Source organism: Arachis duranensis, chromosome 7, assembly GCF_000817695.3.
Source record: "Arachis duranensis cultivar V14167 chromosome 7, aradu.V14167.gnm2.J7QH, whole genome shotgun sequence".
Taxonomy (NCBI): Eukaryota; Viridiplantae; Streptophyta; class Magnoliopsida; order Fabales; family Fabaceae; genus Arachis; species Arachis duranensis.
This window is the reverse complement of record NC_029778.3, coordinates 57225800-57243151: the sequence shown is the minus strand read 5'-3', so window position 1 is coordinate 57243151 and position 17352 is coordinate 57225800. Positions and strand designations below refer to the sequence as shown.

Here is a 17352-nt window from a genome sequence, read left to right as displayed (position 1 = left end):
ACACCTCATCGACATATGTGGCCCAATCTAGCCGTGACTGCGCACAGCATGCGAGGGCATGGCAACAGGGGTAATGCAGCGCCTGGAAGTATCCACAATCGCAGGTGTGATCCCTTAGAGAAACCCGATAGGTACCCAAAGAGAATTTGCCGGTGGGCGTTGTCTCAGCCACTGTATAGTCAAGGTGATGTCTATCAAACACAGTCACCGTGAAGCACCTCGAATCCTTCAGATTACGCTCGATGGCCTTAACTACTGCCTGTGAAAACCGGTGACCGAACCCTAACTGTGCCTCTGCCGTCTGCCCCCGGACAACAAACAACTCGGCCAGCCGGAGATATGTCGACTTAACCAGAGACGTCACGGGTAGGTTTCTTGTGCCCTTCAAGACAGAGTTCACACACTTAGAAATGTTGGTCGTCATGTGACCGTATCTTCTCCCCCCATCCTTGTGCTGTGTCCACCTCTCATACTCCATTCTGTTTGCCCAATCGCACATGGCCGGGTTCTCCGTCCTCATTATATCAAACCAATAGTTGAATTCTGCTTCCGTCTTCGCATACGCGGCATTTACCAGCCACCACCTCGCATCCTGTCCCTTGAAAGTGAGGGCAAAATTTGCAGCAACATGTCGAATACAAAATGCCCGATAAGCATGAGGAGGTTACCAACCACTATTGGGGGACTCTAGTGCAGCCTTGATGCCGTTGTGTCTATCAGAGATCACGAGAATACCTTGCTGTGGAGTGACATGCCTTCTAAGGTTCGAAAGAAAGTATGACCAAGACTCTGCGTTCTCCCCCTCCACGAGTGCAAACGCAATAGGCAAAATATTCGAGTTACCATCCTGTGCGATCGCCAACAACAATGTCCCGCCATACTTGCCATACAGGTGTGTGCCGTCGATGCTTACCAGCGGCTTACAGTGGCGGAAAGCCTCAATACACGGAGGGAATGTCCAAAACATCCGATGAAAGAAGACTCTATCTTCGTCAACTTGGTCACCCACCCTAACCGGGGACGTCTTCAGTAGAGCAATGGAACCTTCCATCGTGCATGTGACCCCAAGGATCCACCGAGGCAGATCAGCATATGACTCCTCCCAATCGCCATATATTTGCGCTACTGCCTTCTGCTTCGCCAACCACACCTTCCGATAACTAGGCCTGAATCCATAAGTCGCCTCCGTCGCCTCTTGCAACACCTTAATAGACCCCGACACATCAGCTCGAACCAATGGATAGATCCTCGCACAGATGACATGATAATCAAGCTGCTTGTGGTCGCTTGATATCGATGTGGCCATACACGTGTGCGAACCGTTGTGCCTCCTAACTTCCCATGTGCTCTTCCTTTTCTGCATGACTATCCAAATCAACCACGTGCACCCGTTACCAAAATCTTTGCATCTCCCTTGGTATTTCAGATTGTCCAACTCCATAACCTTGTACTCAACTCCACGCCGAATACTGTAATCTTTTACACTCAACACGGCTTCCTCTTTACTCTGGAAGGATTGGCCAATCTGAAATTCAGTCATAGATGTCCCATCATGCATCCCCTGCCCATCGAATGTTGCATCAGCATTCTGCTGTTGGCTGATGGCTTCCAAGTTCAAAGAAGAGAGGTGGGGAGGGTACTCCTGTGTTGCAGAACCGGAACCTCCATGGGCTGAACGTCCACCTCTTGGAATATCATCATCACTGTCCCCACCAATATCGACAGGCTCCTCATCTGAATCATCGTCAAACAGTGCATTCTCAACTCGATCTGGTCCGGCATCGCATTCAAAATCAGGAACAACAGGACCAACATATGCATGAACAGCCCCAACACGTTCGGGCTCCGCATTCGGAACTACCACTGCTACCACAGGCATCGATGTTGATGCACCACCAGCTGGGGTCGACTGAGGATTAGGTGCCGATGCCCCAGAGCTATCCAGACCATCTTCCAACTTCGCAAACAGCTCAGTTACCCTCACCTCCGGAAAACTACGCCTGCAGTGAAACAAGACCTGCAAGTCTTCATCCGACCCGATCACGAAGGTCTCATATCTCACACCAGTTGAGACAACATCAATGGGAATCTTGTAAAATAATTTTTTTACCCACTTCGTCCCACAGGTACCGAGCTTCCGTAATATGCTTTGCTTAATCTCCGCCAACGTATTCGACGATCGGATAAAAATACTAAGCGGTTCTCTATCTGTGAATTTTACACCATGCCTTTTGCTCTTTTGAATTTTTCCAGAACAGTGAACCAGAGTCACAAAACTATCCTCCCCCTCCATTTGTGAATAACACTCTACCTCTCCACATTTGGTCCCTCTACGGTTTATATAGGCAGCCTCATTCAGCCCATCACACGTAAACCGCTACTGCCAGTAGCGGTTTACACACACATAAACCGCTACTGCCAGTAGCGGTTTACACTCACACACACGCACGTAAACCGCTGCTGGCAGCAGCGGTTTATACTCACACACTCCCACACATAAACCGCGGCAGGTAGTAGCGGTTTATGCACACTATAAACCGCTACTGCTAGTAGCGGTTTACATAATATAGTGAAACAATGCATTTGCGTATTGAATTTGGAAACAATGTATTTGCGTAATATTGGGGCTCAAACAATTTATATACGTAAATTGCCCTAAAAAATATATTATCTAATCAATATGCATATGAATATTATATTATAATTTATAAGTGTAACTTGAATAATTGAAGTTAATATTTAAAATCCTAAACATATATTATTAAGCAAATTTATAAAAGAAATAAATACTACTATGTATTTTAATATATTGTGTGTCATTTTAAAAGACGTTAATATTTTAGTATAAAAATAGATAAATAATTATATTAATTAAAATATAAAAATACTCAAAAAATACTATTTGTATATTAAATGTTTTTGGCATTCGTATAAAAATATAATTGTTATTAATTAATTACATATTTAATTTTTTTAACTAACAAAACAAATAATCTGTATATATTGTTAAGAAAATATTGATGTCAAAACAGTATTTATTAAAAAGATGTCTATACGGCGAAAATAAAAAAATTAATCATTTAATACATTTTTTTAAATATTTATTATTAATAAATTCATAAATATATCTTATTTTTTATTATACTATATCCTCTTCTACTAAAATTTTGAATAAAATAAAAGAACATTTGAATTATTGTGTGTCATGATAGCAATTAAGAGAGTGTGTTTCATTTATTTGTTTAATTATTCTATAAAAGAGTGCTATATAAAATCTAAAAATAAAAAGACAAAAGTACTACCTATTAAAGTAATAGTAATATACATCACCATCATCACGCACACAATTCTTAAAATAAAAAAAAATTATATATAAGATTAAATATTATTTTTTCATTCTATAAGAATATCATTATTAATAACAAAAAAATAGTAATTATAAGAAAAATAATGGATTAGTGAAAAGAAAAGAATTTTGATATGATCTAATCTTTATATAACTCTCGGATCCTCTGCCTATTTGATAGAATTTACAGAAAAAAAAATCATATACTCGAATTACATAAGAGAGTAATCATATATTCAAATATAAAGATGTCCATATGGTGAATGAAAAGAACCATCGTACTTTTGTGAGAGGAAAAGTCTTGGATTTTAGTCCAAGAAGTATCCAACAAGCCTTCCAATTGCCACTTGCTGAGCACACTTTGACTTGCTATAGTGATGAGAGGGTGAGCTAAAACCAAAATTTGGATCAAGTTCTTGCTAAGATTTGCTTCCGAGGAGCTCAATGGAGGTTGGGTTCGAATAGTAAACTGAACTAAATGAAGAGCAGCGACCTCATTCCTCTGACTACGGATGGTTGGACTTTATCCTGAGGTCTATTATGCCCACTAACAATCAGTCGGAGTACACGATAGACAGTGCTATACTGATTTACTGTATCATGGGCAGAAAGTATGTGGGTGTGCAAGAAATAATTGCACATCAAATATACAGCATAGCATGCAACCCCTCTTCACATGCCAAACTAGGATTCCCACACCTTATTTATCGTCTCTGTGACGCCTCTAAGGCAGAGGTGGAGAATGATTTTTCTATTTCAGTTGAAAGACCAATCACCAAGAAGACCATGGAGTATGTGAGAGAGTATTAGAGGGTCCAGAGAGGAGAGCAGGCCGAGAAAGAGACTCAGCAAAACCAGCCTCCCATACCTCAGGGGCATTAATTTTCACCTCAGGAGTATTGGCAGCAGCTCACTTCCTCTGTTGAGCAGATGAGGATGACACAGCATAGTCACGGCATCCTTCTCCATCAGATTGTGGCAGAGCAAAAGACTTAGTGCCATGAGCTTTTTCAACTGATGCCGGATTTTGGACGACTGAGAGAACCATACGAACCACAGTCTAAGGAGAGAGACACCCACCGTGATGACTGAGCTGGTTTAGTTCCTTTTTCACTTCCTATTTTTCTTTCGTTTCTATTATGTTATATTCCTGTTTTAAATTCAGAAGGAAAGGAGTATGAATGATTGAATGAAGACAGTAGGAAAGCGGAGATTTAGAAGGAATAACGCATCTCCATTTGCTTATCTGAAATTCCCACCAATGAATTACATAAGTATCTCTATCTTTATTTTATGTTTATTTATCTTTTAATTATCAAAACTCCATAACCATTTGAATCCGCCTGACTGAGATTTACAAGATGACCATAGCTTGCTTCAAGCCGACAATCTCCGTGGGATCGACCCTTACTCACGTAAGATTTATTACTTGGACGACCCAGTGCACTTACTGGTTAGTTGTACGAAGTTGTGAAAAAGAGTAGAGATTACAATTGTGCGTACCAAGTTGTTGGCGCCATTGAGATCACAATTTTTTGCACCATAAATCACTGAACCATTGTTGCTTGATCTATCAATCCTCGTGAGATCGACCTTCACTCACCTGAAGTATTACTTGGTATGACCCGATGTACTTGAAGATTAGTTTATGGTTTTTGAAATGTGCACCATTAGGCGAGAAGGTGGAAACTTCTCGGTTTGATATATCTCCTTGTAAATGTCTACAAGAGAAACTCGGAGTGGGTGTAATTATGATACCTTCAAGGTTTTTTCGAGTTATACCCCCTCTCTTTTTCTTAGTTTCTTTGTCCTTTTTTCGATGTGGGTAGGGTAGGTTGGATATTGGGAGAAGCTCTCGAAGTTGAAATTTCTCTTCCATGTTGATGTATTTTTCTGTCCGTTCTTGTACTTCGTACAATGTAGCTGGGTGTTGCTCAGATATGGATTGAGAGAACAGCCCCCTTTTTAAGGCCATTAACTAATCTCATTATCACTGCTTCAGTAGGTAGGTTGTGAATCTCCAAGCATGCTTTGTTGAATCTTTCCATGTAATCTCGAAGTGGCTCTCTGACTTCTTGTTTAACTCCTAGTAAACTTGGGGCATACTTTACCTTGTCCTTCTGAATTGAGAATCTAGTGAAAAACTTTCTTGCCAGGTCATCAAAACCAGTTACCGACCTGGGGGCTAAATTATCAAACCATTTTATCGCGACATTGGTCAGAATTGTCAGAAAGGCTTTGCAACAGGTAGCGTCGGAGGCATAGGCCAGGTACATCCGACTTTTGAAATTGTTAAGGTGGTGCATCAGGTCGGTTGTACCGTCATAGAGATCCATGTCGGGAGTTTTAAAATTTCTTGGGACCTTGGCTCGCATAATCCCTTCAACAAACGGATCTTCTCCTCCCAAACGGCTTTCTTCCCGATTTGCTTGATTGCCCCATTTTCTGAGGTCAGCTTCTAATTGTAAGAGCTTTTCTTCCAACTCTTTTTGCCGTCGTACCTCCCTTCGCAGTTCTCGTTCATCCTTTCGATGTCGTTTAGCTTCCAGCTCGAGTTGCTCTAATCGTCCACGGTGCTCGTGGACTAAGCCTAGTATCTCTGTTGGATGGGAAAGTTCCTCATTCTTGAGAGAGTGGATCTCTGAATGGATCTGCCAAGGCTAATGGTTTCCAGATGTTCCTTCTCCATGAGGAATGTGAGTTCTCTCCCGAGGTGGGGGTATTGCAAGTGTTAGGTCATCACGGTGGGGCTCTGGTCCTGACTCAGATGCTGTGTGACCGTCTTCGTATTGGCCATCCACCATTATCAATGGTTAAATCTTCGTTCCCCAGCAATGGAGCCAATATTTTGAGAGTTATCTGAAATGTTGATTTGGGCCTGAGCGTGAGGCCCACTCCTTCTGAGGCAGCATCCGACTTGTTTCGGTGCTGAGGTGTCGCCGTCTGAATTTCTCGTGAAGAGGAGGAGGGGGTAGTACCTGTAAGAAACTCCAATGCTTAAGTTAGCAAGGACTTAAGGCAGAGTTTTAGTAAAATAGAATGTGAATATATTTGAGGAGTGTCAGTGTATTTATAATAAAGTTAAGAACCACATTTTGGAGTAGTTTCCTTTATCTTGAGAGTTTGTTAGAATCTATCGTTTAGTGGAGATAGAGATAGTAGGAGAGATTCGTGGAGGCAGTTACTTATTTGGATAAGTGAAACGGCTCCTTGTCGTCGTGTCCGACCTCTTTAAAGGGGTCGGGTTAATGGTAGAGGCCACCCTTTTTTGGTGGACATTTTTGTCCTTGTTGGGCCTAACTCTATGTTTTGGGCCAAGGTCTGAACACTAACCATATTGCCCTTGCCACTATTGTTGTCATAACTCCTCTCGCTGTCCCTGATTTTCACCCTCTATAGTTGTACCTCGAAAATGAGGAGGTTTCATCAAGTTTAGGATCGGATTAGAGTCTAAAAATTAAACCGGTAAACATTTGGGGTCGAAACTTAGTTAAGACAAATTCGATATCATCCAATCCCATATATACTCCTATATTTATATAACTTAATATCTGTTCCAACTTCTCTCCCACCCAAAAAAAAGGGGGAGAAGGGGTGGGATTTGATCCAATTTCAATATTTTACATAATTCAATTAATTTATTCAATTTTTTCTAAATTGCACGATGACCCCCTTCGGATACAAGTTACAAGCACAAAAGACACATTGTGCCCGTAAACAAAAAGCCTCCAAATAAGTGTGGCAAACAAGTCAAATTAACAATACTCTTTTTTATTATTTAATTTTTTTTTGTCTTATGAATTTTATTAATTATTTTTTTAGTTAATTAGACATCAAATTATAATTTTTATTTTAATTAACTTGATATCAAATTAACAATACTCTTTTTCCAAATTTTTCTAAAATAAAAAAAAAAATCTTTATGGCACCACGCAACTTGCCAAACAAGCTTTTAAAATAAAATCCTCCACATGAAGTGATCAAACAAGATTTATGTGTGAATGATCTCATAGTAGACATAATATATGATAAAACGTTCGGATCATTTGATCCATATAACCAACCTCATCTAGTAGGAACAACCTGCTCATTATTGTGTTACTCGAAATTACCACATTTTGATAGTGGGTGAAAGTGAAACAACTGAATATGCAAATACTAGAGTCCTTGGAGAATAATAATCTTGGGTCTAAAATATTGCCACAAAAGAGGGGAAAAGAAAAACGCAAACCTGATTGCCAAATCAATGCACATCATTGCATCAATTTAGTCACATTTCACCTATTGCAACCCTGCAAATCAAGCTGTCCAGCTACGACACAATTATACCTTGTGAAGCAAGGCTTACCACAATTTTGGGTTGGACAAATTCAAAATGCAAAACAATTCATAAGCTAGACATCAGTAAGTTAATAGCAACAAGTATTGTGTTGAAAAACAGGAAAGCTCATGTCATGATCTTGGCCGATCTAACATAAAGACTATCCACAACTTTCCCAATATTGGAAATGGTTTCCAAAGTTGCAGGATATATGGCATCTGTCTTGGGGTCATCAAATATGATGAGGCATCCGGCACCTTGATCTAATGTCCCAGCGAACTTCTTGTCCAAGATCATCTGGGACAATTTCCGCTCCACGTGATCAATAGGTAGTTCAATGAGCTCCGCAATGTGTGCAATCTCAACTCTTGAGAATGGCTCAATCAACCTGCAAAGATTCTGCTCGAGAAGGGTATCATACAGGGATTGCAAGTGCCTATGCACGATTGGGTCTTCCTCCAACTGCACCTTGTAGTCTCGCAGAGTAATCTCGAATAACTTAAGGGAGCGCTTAGAATGAGCATCTGCAACAGCTTTCATTGCATCCAAGTCAGGGCCGACATATTGCAAACCAGCTTTAGAGGATATGATTCCACCAACGTCGTCAGCTTGATTCACCATGATCTTACATAACAACATGTATTTCAGGCTGAAAACAGCCTTTGGATCTTCAAGTGCATTGAAGGATTCAAAGGCTTCAAAGAAATAACTATATGCAGTTTTATAATCCTTCTCCTCAGCATGCAGTATTCCACTCTGCAGATCTATGGCACCTTGCTGTGCCGGCGGCACATAAATAGCATTTGCAGCTGTTCTTGCTGCTGTGAGTGCAGCTTTTGCCTTTGGAAGGTTCCTTAATGAGAAGTGTAGCTTGCTTTCCAGCAAGTCTATGTCTACAAGTAGAAGCTTGTCATCTAATCTTCTAACCTCTTTGACCAAGCTGGAGAGTAAAGTCAAAGCTTCTGAAAACTCCTTAGTTTCCATCAGAAGTGCTGCAAGCCTTGCCTCAACTCTCTGCCTCAAGAACGTACGCTTCTCAGCACGAGTCCATTGCACCATTTCTTTGCAGAGTGCAATTTGAAGAGCAGATGTCCCTGGAATTTTAGCAACTGCATCAATTATTCCTCTGACAATCTTTGCAGTTTTTGCCTTAGGGATCAAGGAGAAAAAGGGCCTCAGTTGTGTGAGAAGGCTGCGCAGATCCTCCCCCCTATTCTCTTGTCTTAGAAGGTCAGTAAGGTTTGTGATGGCCTGCTCTTTCATACGCAAAGCTTCGGATGAAGAAGAAGGATCCTCGAGTACACGGTAAAGAATGGAGATTGCTTCAGATGGGTTTTTGGCCTCCATTGCAAGAGCAAGTGACTCAGTTGTTGCAGCAAGATGAGATGAAGCCATGGCTCGGGTTTGGACAAGATCCTGCATGAAAACATTTATAACTTGAGTGATGGGAGTAAGAAGCAAAAGTTGCAACCACTTTTGCTTTACTATCATTTAATCTTTGATTGAGTGAAAAAGCAAGTAGTTGCAAATCGAATGGGTTTCAATAATTTTTAAGATTTATATAAGCTGCCTGTCTGAGCCTTGCATGACTTGTTTGGTTAAATTTTCCATTCTATAAATTAAATTGGTTACAGCAGTGAAATATATAATTTTTTAGTCAGTATGGTCCATGGTATTATGCCATACAACATTATCGGCCACAAATCAGACTATAAAGAACCACCATACCTAAAGCGTGGCAACTGACAAGGCAGACATCATTGTGACATTACAAGACAAGTTTTCAAATAAGAACAGCCAAAATTTCTTCAAAACAGGTGGGTTAGCTAATGGCAGTTTTTCAAATTATCATAAAGTTTAACCAAATGCAATATAAAGTATCATCACAAAAACAAGGTCAAATTACACTCATGATTCACCCCCTCAAGGTTTGATAAAATAAAACCCAACTCTCCTATATTTCTAAAACCATACATTGACCTCTCCTGAAATTTAGGTAATAATATTGTTCGTACACGTGTATTTTGTAAAATATGAAAAGGTTGGTGTCATTTGCACTAATAAAATAAAAAAATAAAAATCTTTATCAGAAAATTTAAACTCACAAGAGATGAAGAGTGAACAAGAGAAGTTGTCATATCCCAACCCCTTACAGAGAGATGATGTGAAAGGAGTGATGAACCGAGCTCAAAGTAAGATCGAAAAAGAAAACATATGGTTGGTTACGATGTGGAAAAATCAGCCATTCTTACAGATTCCATTCTCCAGTGATTTTTCCCTGGAGTCTATTCTTAGTTTTCATTGAATATGGATGAATAATTAGGAAGAAGTTTTTATTACTGTTTTACTTATAACGACCAGCATATTAACATCAAGATGGCTACGATGTAAAAAAAATCAGCTGTTATCAATCCAGCAGACATACTGGTAAAATGATCGTGAAACACCATACTGATGCCAGACTAAAGCTGCTAAGCAATTCTGCAATGGAAACACACCTCACTGATTGCAAACACCCTAAACCATACTCTTAAAAGGCCCCTCCATGGTATATGACAAACAAAGAACACAATCTATTTGTTCAAAAAATAAGTTTTGACAAGATTGCCTTTCATGCGCATCTAACTCTGGATCCTTAATCAATACACGAGTGACTTAGAGTTGCCAATAAAATTGGAACAAAATCAGCAGCACAATCAACATGTAGCAAAGAAAATATGCAACAAGAGCAGCAACAATAACACAGCAACAAGAAACAACACCAACGCACAATTTCAGAAGCAGTTTTAACAATTATGACAGTAATCACAAATAAAATGTCAACATTCATCCTTACGATTTAAACAAACACTTCTGCGTGTGGCACTAGATTTCCGTTTCTATCTCAGCCATTCTAAATTCCTAAGTATAATCAAATGAAGCCAATAACCAGTACTATACAAGAGTATCTAATTAAACGCTCAAGTAGTGGAAACATGAACAATCCCAAAACTATGAAAAAAAAAGCAAATTTCCCTAAAATCCAGAAATAAGGACAAACGAAACTACTATTGAGTTCTAAGTTCTAACAAGAAATACAAATGAATAAATAGCTTCATGAAATTTCGCAATAAAAATAACAGAGAAAAAATGCAACCTTGGGGTCGATGACGTGGGTGTTCTTGCGGATCTCGGACTACCGTAGAGAGAAGCTAAGAAACGGAGCGGACGGAACAATAATGAAAGGCAACAACCTGAGAGAGGAGAGAGGGGGATGACGGACGAGCGGATTTATAACTTAGGCGAAACTAAATTAAATAGTCAAACAAGGTCAACGTCCATTTTGCCAAGGTACCACAGCAAAACTTAGGAATTTACTCTACACAAAAAGGGTGTACATGGGCTTGGCTGAGTCTCCTAATTTAGACTCGGTCCAAAATTAAAATATATATCAGTTCTATTTTTTATATTTTAGTTTGATTTTAGATTTAATAAAATCTACATATTTTTTTTACCGAAAAAAAACTTATATACTTTTGAATCGGATGAAAACTAAATAAAAATCGGATAAAAATTAAGTCTTTAATATATAAAAATTTCTAAATCTCTAACTATTATTTTATAATTTATATAATAAAATTTAATTAAAAATTATAACAAGAATCAATCATTATATAAAATTAAAGCATGATTATAATTAATATTAATATTGTCTAATAACACTAAATAGTTAAGTCACATACGAATAACACAAAATATTATGCTAAAATTTTGTACTTCGTAAACATATAACTTTAACTCATAGTCTTTATAACACAAAACATTAACCATAGAAAAATAGTCATCATCCATCAATTGCTATTAATGTTGTCAACTTATTGCTTGTGATATGGATGTATTAGTAAAACCTACAAATTACAAAACATATAAAATTACTCATTTTCATATAAAATATTATTACTTCAAATAATTAAGTCACACTAATAAAAATATTATAAATGTCCTTTGACTACTATCAAATTGATCACACTCTTGATCTTCAACTTCTTGTTTAAAAGGGCACAAATAACTTTGAGTGCATATCAAAGTTTCAACCATTAATAGTGACAAAGAGCTGTGGAAGACATCAAGCAGACGTCCACCAATGCTAAAACGTGATTCAGAAGCAACGGTTGAGACCGGAATACCTAAGACGTCACGGGCTTTGAGAGAAAGAATCCTATATTTAGAAGCATTCACTTTCCACCAAGCCAATATATCAAAATTCTCATCTTCCACAGTAACCTCGGCTAAATATCTCACCACATCTTACTTGCTATCTGCATTAGCCTTCTTTCTTTTTTGTTTTCTCCACATATTCACTCTATTTTCAGAAACTCCCTTAGCACCAGTTGGGACTTTAGTATTGTTATCCAAGACATCTCTAGATGAACTTTCATCGTCCTCCCTTCCTTTATCACCTGCAACCTCCTTTTCATAAAACTTATATAAAGTCTCCAATGTAAGTTTAACAAAACCAGTCATACTAGTAGACACTTCTTTATCATAAACATCTTCCAAATACTAACAGAGATAATATAGTTTGTAACGAGGATCCAATACAACAGCAAAAAGTAACAATGGATTAAATTTGTCAACAGGTCTCCAATATTTATGATATTTATTCTTCATGGAATATGCCATAGACACTAACAATTCAGAATGATTTTACCTCCAAGATGTTAATTGAAAAGCAATAGATGCAATTTTATAAAAATATTTGTTTGATGTCACATGCAAAGAAGATGAGAAACTCAAAGTTATCTCATAAAAGATTCTCAAAACCTCAATGAATACATGTTGCCAATCAAGTGGTGTAGGTGGACCAATTTTTTTTCATTATCCTCTCCAAACCATCTAAGAAAATCAGGTTCTTGATCATAAAGTCTATCAAAAGCTTTTTCAAATTTCTCGACATGTTCCAATATTAGATAGGTAGAATTCCATCTAGTTGGAACATCCAAGCACACAAGACTTTTAGATTCAATTAACTTAGCCTCAATGCAGTCTTTAAATTTTTTTAGTCCGTTGAGGAGAGGACCTAAGATACATGACAGCATTTCTAGTACTTTTAATTGAAGTTTGTTGTTCTTTAATTCCTTCATTCACTATCAAATTAAGAACATGAGCACAACATCTCACATGCATATACTTTTGTCTATACACCAACCCACCTCTTGCACCTAATTTCCTTTGAAGGTAAGTAATAGCCCCATCATTCGAACTTGCATTATCTACTGTGATTGTGAAGACTTTTTCAATTTCTCACTCTCTCAAGCATTTCTCAATTTCTCTTCCTATTGTATCACCTTTGTGGTTCTTAATCTCACAAAAATTTATAATCCTCTTTTATAACTTCCATTCTTCGTCAATGAAATGTGCAGTCAAACTCATATAACTATAATTCTGATTCGATGTCCAACAATCTGTTGTCAAGCAAATCCGAACACATGAATTTGCCAACCATTCTTTTAGCTTTTTTTCTCATCTAAATAAAGTTGAAAGCAATCTCTAGAGACCGTCACCTTAGATGGTACCGTAAATCTTGGCTCAAATCGATTTAACATTTTGTGAAACCGAAACCCCTTAACAACTTTAAACGGCATTTCATCAAGTACAACGAACTCAGCTACAGACTTCTTACAATCTTCCAAGTTATAACCCTTAAAGGCTTTGCATAGTTTCCCTTCCTCATCAATTTTAGGCATATAACTGAAGTGTCCCCTGCTTCCTCACTTTAGTAAATATCCACTTATGAGCACTGTTCAAGTGCTTATTTAGAGAATTTGTGCTATGTTTAATAGTGTGACAACTATATTTTTCTAGCAATGAATACATTTAGCCTGGTATTGTCTCTTTGTTTCGGTCAATGGAAATTTAGTAAATTGCTGCCAAACATACAATTTTTTCCCTTACGAACAACTTCTGGATCTTCATTGTTTGCAAATTTGTTTTCTTCATCTACTTGTGGTGTACTAGGTGCAGTAGGAGTTGTGGAGGCATTAATAGCAGGAGCAGGAGCAGTAAGATTTTCAACTTCAATTTTTGTTGTTTTGTTTTCTTCGGTGATTGATAGAGAAACACAATTATCTCCTCCTCCCATTGTTATATTGATAAACCACTATTTTATGATTTATCTTATGCTCAATTGAATGGTTTTATCAAGCCTTTGCCCACTTATTCATATGATTTGCATGGTTTTACATTCTCTTTCCTGATTTTGTACTATGATTGAAAGCATGTTTCTTTGGTCTTAATTTAGTTAATTTTAAATCCTTTCTTATTATCATTCGATGCCTTGATATGTGTGTTAAGTAATTTCAAGGATTACAGGGTAAGAATAGCTTAGAGGATGGAAAGGAAGCATGCAAAAGTGGAAGGAATACAAGAAGTTGAAGAAACTGCTAAGCTGTCTAGCCTGACGTCTTCGCACTCAAATAGTCATAACTTGAGCTACAGAGGTCCAAATGACGCAGTTCTACTTGCGTTGGAAAGCTAACATTTGGGGCTTTGCTTTGATATATAATTCGCCATAGTGGCCATACAGATAGGCGACGCGAACGCGCGCTCCATGCGAACGCGTCGCATGTGCGAATCTCATTCCACGCAAACGCGTGGATGACGCCTCCGCGTCACTTGGCCGCGACCTGTATGGACTAGAAAGCGCTGGAAGTGACTTCTGGGCTGTTTTTGACTCAGTTCTCGGCCCAGAAAACATAGATTAGAGGCTGGGAGTGGAGCAGAATCAGATCATTCACTCATAACACACTTTTCATAATTTTAGATGTAGTTTTTAGAGAGAGAGGTTCTCTCCTCTCTCTTAGGATTTAGGATTAGGATTTTTAGAAATTAGGAATATTTTCTTCATCTCAGGTTCAATGTTTTTCTATTTATTGTCTCTTTTATTTGTTTAATGACATCCATGTTATGATTTTCTTATTTAAATATAATTTGAGGTATTTTCAGATCTATGATTTGTTTCTTTTATTTATATAAATAATTTAGATTTTTCTCTTTTGGCTTTAGTTGATTAATTGGTAACTCTTGTGTTGTCAAACTCATTGTTGACTGAAAATTGGAATTCTTCTAGAATTAATTCGAGTTCCAATAACTCTAGCATTTTCCAAGGAAAGACTAGGACCTGAGGAATCAAAATTAATTCATCACTTAACTTACCTTCATAGTTAGAGGTTAACAAAGTGGGAGAAAAATCCAATTCTCATTACAATTGATAAGGATAACTAGGATAGGACTTCTAATTTCTTATACCTTGCCAAGAGTTTTATTATTTATTTAAATTAATTCCTTATGATTTACTTTCTCGCCATTTACTATTCTTGATTTTTATCTTATACATTAAAAATCCAAAATTTTACCTTTTTCATAGCCAATAATAAGTCATACCTCCCTGCAATTCCTTGAGAAGACGACCCGAGGTTTAAATATTCGGTTATCAATTTTATTGGGTTTACTTAAGTGACAAACAAAACTTTTGTAAGAAAGGACTTTTGTTGGTTTAGAAGCTATACTTGCAACGGGAATTTATTCTAATTCTAATTCTAATACACGGGAATTTACTTTTAACCAAGTAGGTAGAATTTTAATTTTTTTTTCTGCAGAATGCAATGCTACTATGAATGTTATGCAAAACTCCAGGTTCAATAAAATAAAAAAATAAAACTCGAAAACAAATAAAAATAAAAATGAAAAAGGAACGATCATACCACGGTGGGTTGTCTCCCACCTAGCACTTTTAGTTAAAGTCCTTAAGTTGGACATATGATGAGCTTCCTATTATGGTGGCTTGTGCTTGTATTCATCCAAAAATCTCCACCAATGTTTGGAATTCCAGTAGCTTCCGGGATCCCAAACTAGGCGTAGAAAGCCTTCAAGTAAGTTAAAGCAAGTGACAAGGCCCCAAGAGTATTGATTTCGAGATTGAATTCCAGGGTCCCACACCTTGCTTTTGTACCCGTCTTCTTGTTGATCATTAGTGTTCCAACCGGGTGGCAGGCAATCTGAATTCTCACTAACGCAGTCAAACAACTTCCTAGACCCATTCAGTTGAGCTCTACACCAACCTTTGCGTTTAAAGTTGAAGCTTCCAACCATAATGAACCTTGCAGGACAATGCTTACCACTGACCATCTTCCTCTTACTCTTAATGCCACAAAGAGTTCTAAGTTGACCATCCATCTCCAGTAGCCCATATTCAAGTGGAGTTAGAAAGCTAAGGGATATGAATTTTACCCACTTGAATATTGTGAAGGATGATGGCAACTTAGGGGGAGGGGTTTCTAATGAACTTGCAAGCTCCACTCCTTTGTGTTCTTCTTTGACAACTACCACATCTTTGCAAGCTTCTTCAATATCAACCTCTTCCTCTTGGTAGCTTTCTTCTAATTTGATTTCTTCTTCATTGTTCACCGAGGGCATGGGAGGTTGTGCTTCTTCTTCTTTAATCTTCATCTCTTGATCAACTTCTTCCAAGTCTTCAACCATGATATGCCTTGGAGGTTGTACACCCTCCTCAACATCAACATCAAACACCTTGGAAGGAGGCTCTATGAATGGACTTTCCAATGGAGGCTCAGCATCTCCTAAGTCTTCGACCACTTCTTCTTCTTCAATAATTCTGGCTTCCTCCACTTGTTCCAGTACAAATTCATGCTCTTTACTGTCCACCGGAGTTTCTAATGTCTCCTTCATGCTACGTTCTTCATTAGATTGTCCACATAAAGCCATGGGGGTTCCTTGAGTGTCCAAACATCAGGAAGCTAATTGATTTATCGCTTGATTCAATTGATGAAGGGTTGCATGAAATTGATCTACTGTTTCCTTGAAATGATCCCGTGACTCTTGTTCCTCCTTGATGATTACCTTTCCATGACAACTCCCTTCAATTATTCCTTCATCTTCAAGGATCTCTTCTACCTTCACCTTTAGTGCCTCCTCTAGCTCCATATGAAGTATGGATTCGCAAAGACGATCCTCTCTCTCTTGTTCCATATCAATAGCATAATTGGGATCATCTTGCTCTTGGATTGATGGATGTGGGTGCTCTTCCATGGATGGTGGTGATAGGATGGATGGATCATTATGTGGTTGAGATGGAAGTGCATTGGAGCTTGAGGGTTGATTGTTGAAGGTATTTGGTTGTCCGATTTGGGCGGTGAGAGCTTGTATAGTAGAGTTGAGATCAGTAAATGCTTTCTCCATGGAGGTTTGGGGTGGATAGGAGGGTTCATTTGTTGGGGGAAAATGTTCATAACATGGAGGTGGTTCCTCTTGATAAGGATATGGAGATGGTGTATATTGAGGTGGTGGTTCTGGGTATGGTTCATATGGTGGTTGGTGTGGTGAATAAGGATTGGGGTCATATGGAGGTGAATGGTAGAAAGGAGCTTGTGAGTGTGGTGGTTCAAAGCTATGTTGAGGAGGTGGTTCATTGGCATATGATGGGGCTTGTTGGTAACTACAAGGGGGTCCACCATATCTATCAGCTTGGTAGCATTGTAGAATGGTCTTTGTCCATGATATCTAGGAGGGCGTTGTCGCCTAAAGGGTTTATCAGATCCTCTTGGCTCCGTCCATCTTTGATTGCTTTGACCTTGGTGCATATTCCTGTTATGGCTTCCTCTTCCTGCAATACAGTTGTAACCAGACT

General features: G+C 38.3%; 2 protein-coding genes across 2 annotated transcripts; both read right to left on the bottom strand.

Annotated features, from left to right (window-relative positions):
• Positions 1-664: 664 nt before the first annotated feature.
• Positions 665-2293, bottom strand: LOC107459131 (uncharacterized). The gene has a single exon (XM_016077343.1). The coding sequence runs from the start codon at positions 2291-2293 to the stop codon at positions 665-667; it is 1629 nt and encodes a 542-aa protein (XP_015932829.1).
• A 5220-nt stretch (positions 2294-7513) lies between these two features.
• On the bottom strand, positions 7514-10919 carry LOC107459155 (26S proteasome non-ATPase regulatory subunit 11 homolog). The gene is made up of 2 exons (XM_016077366.3): positions 10804-10919; positions 7514-9083 (listed from the first exon to the last, which is right to left on the bottom strand). Exon 2 carries the CDS (start codon positions 9060-9062, stop codon positions 7794-7796), a length of 1269 nt encoding a protein of 422 aa, XP_015932852.2. The 5' UTR covers positions 9063-9083; positions 10804-10919; the 3' UTR covers positions 7514-7793.
• Between the last annotated feature and the right edge of the window lie 6433 nt (positions 10920-17352).

Coding starts and splice junctions, on each gene's coding strand:
- LOC107459131 (XM_016077343.1), bottom strand. CDS start 2,293: ATGGAGGGGGAGGATAGTTTTGTGACTCTGGTTCACTGTTCTGGAAAA.
- LOC107459155 (XM_016077366.3), bottom strand. CDS start 9,062: ATGGCTTCATCTCATCTTGCTGCAACAACTGAGTCACTTGCTCTTGCA.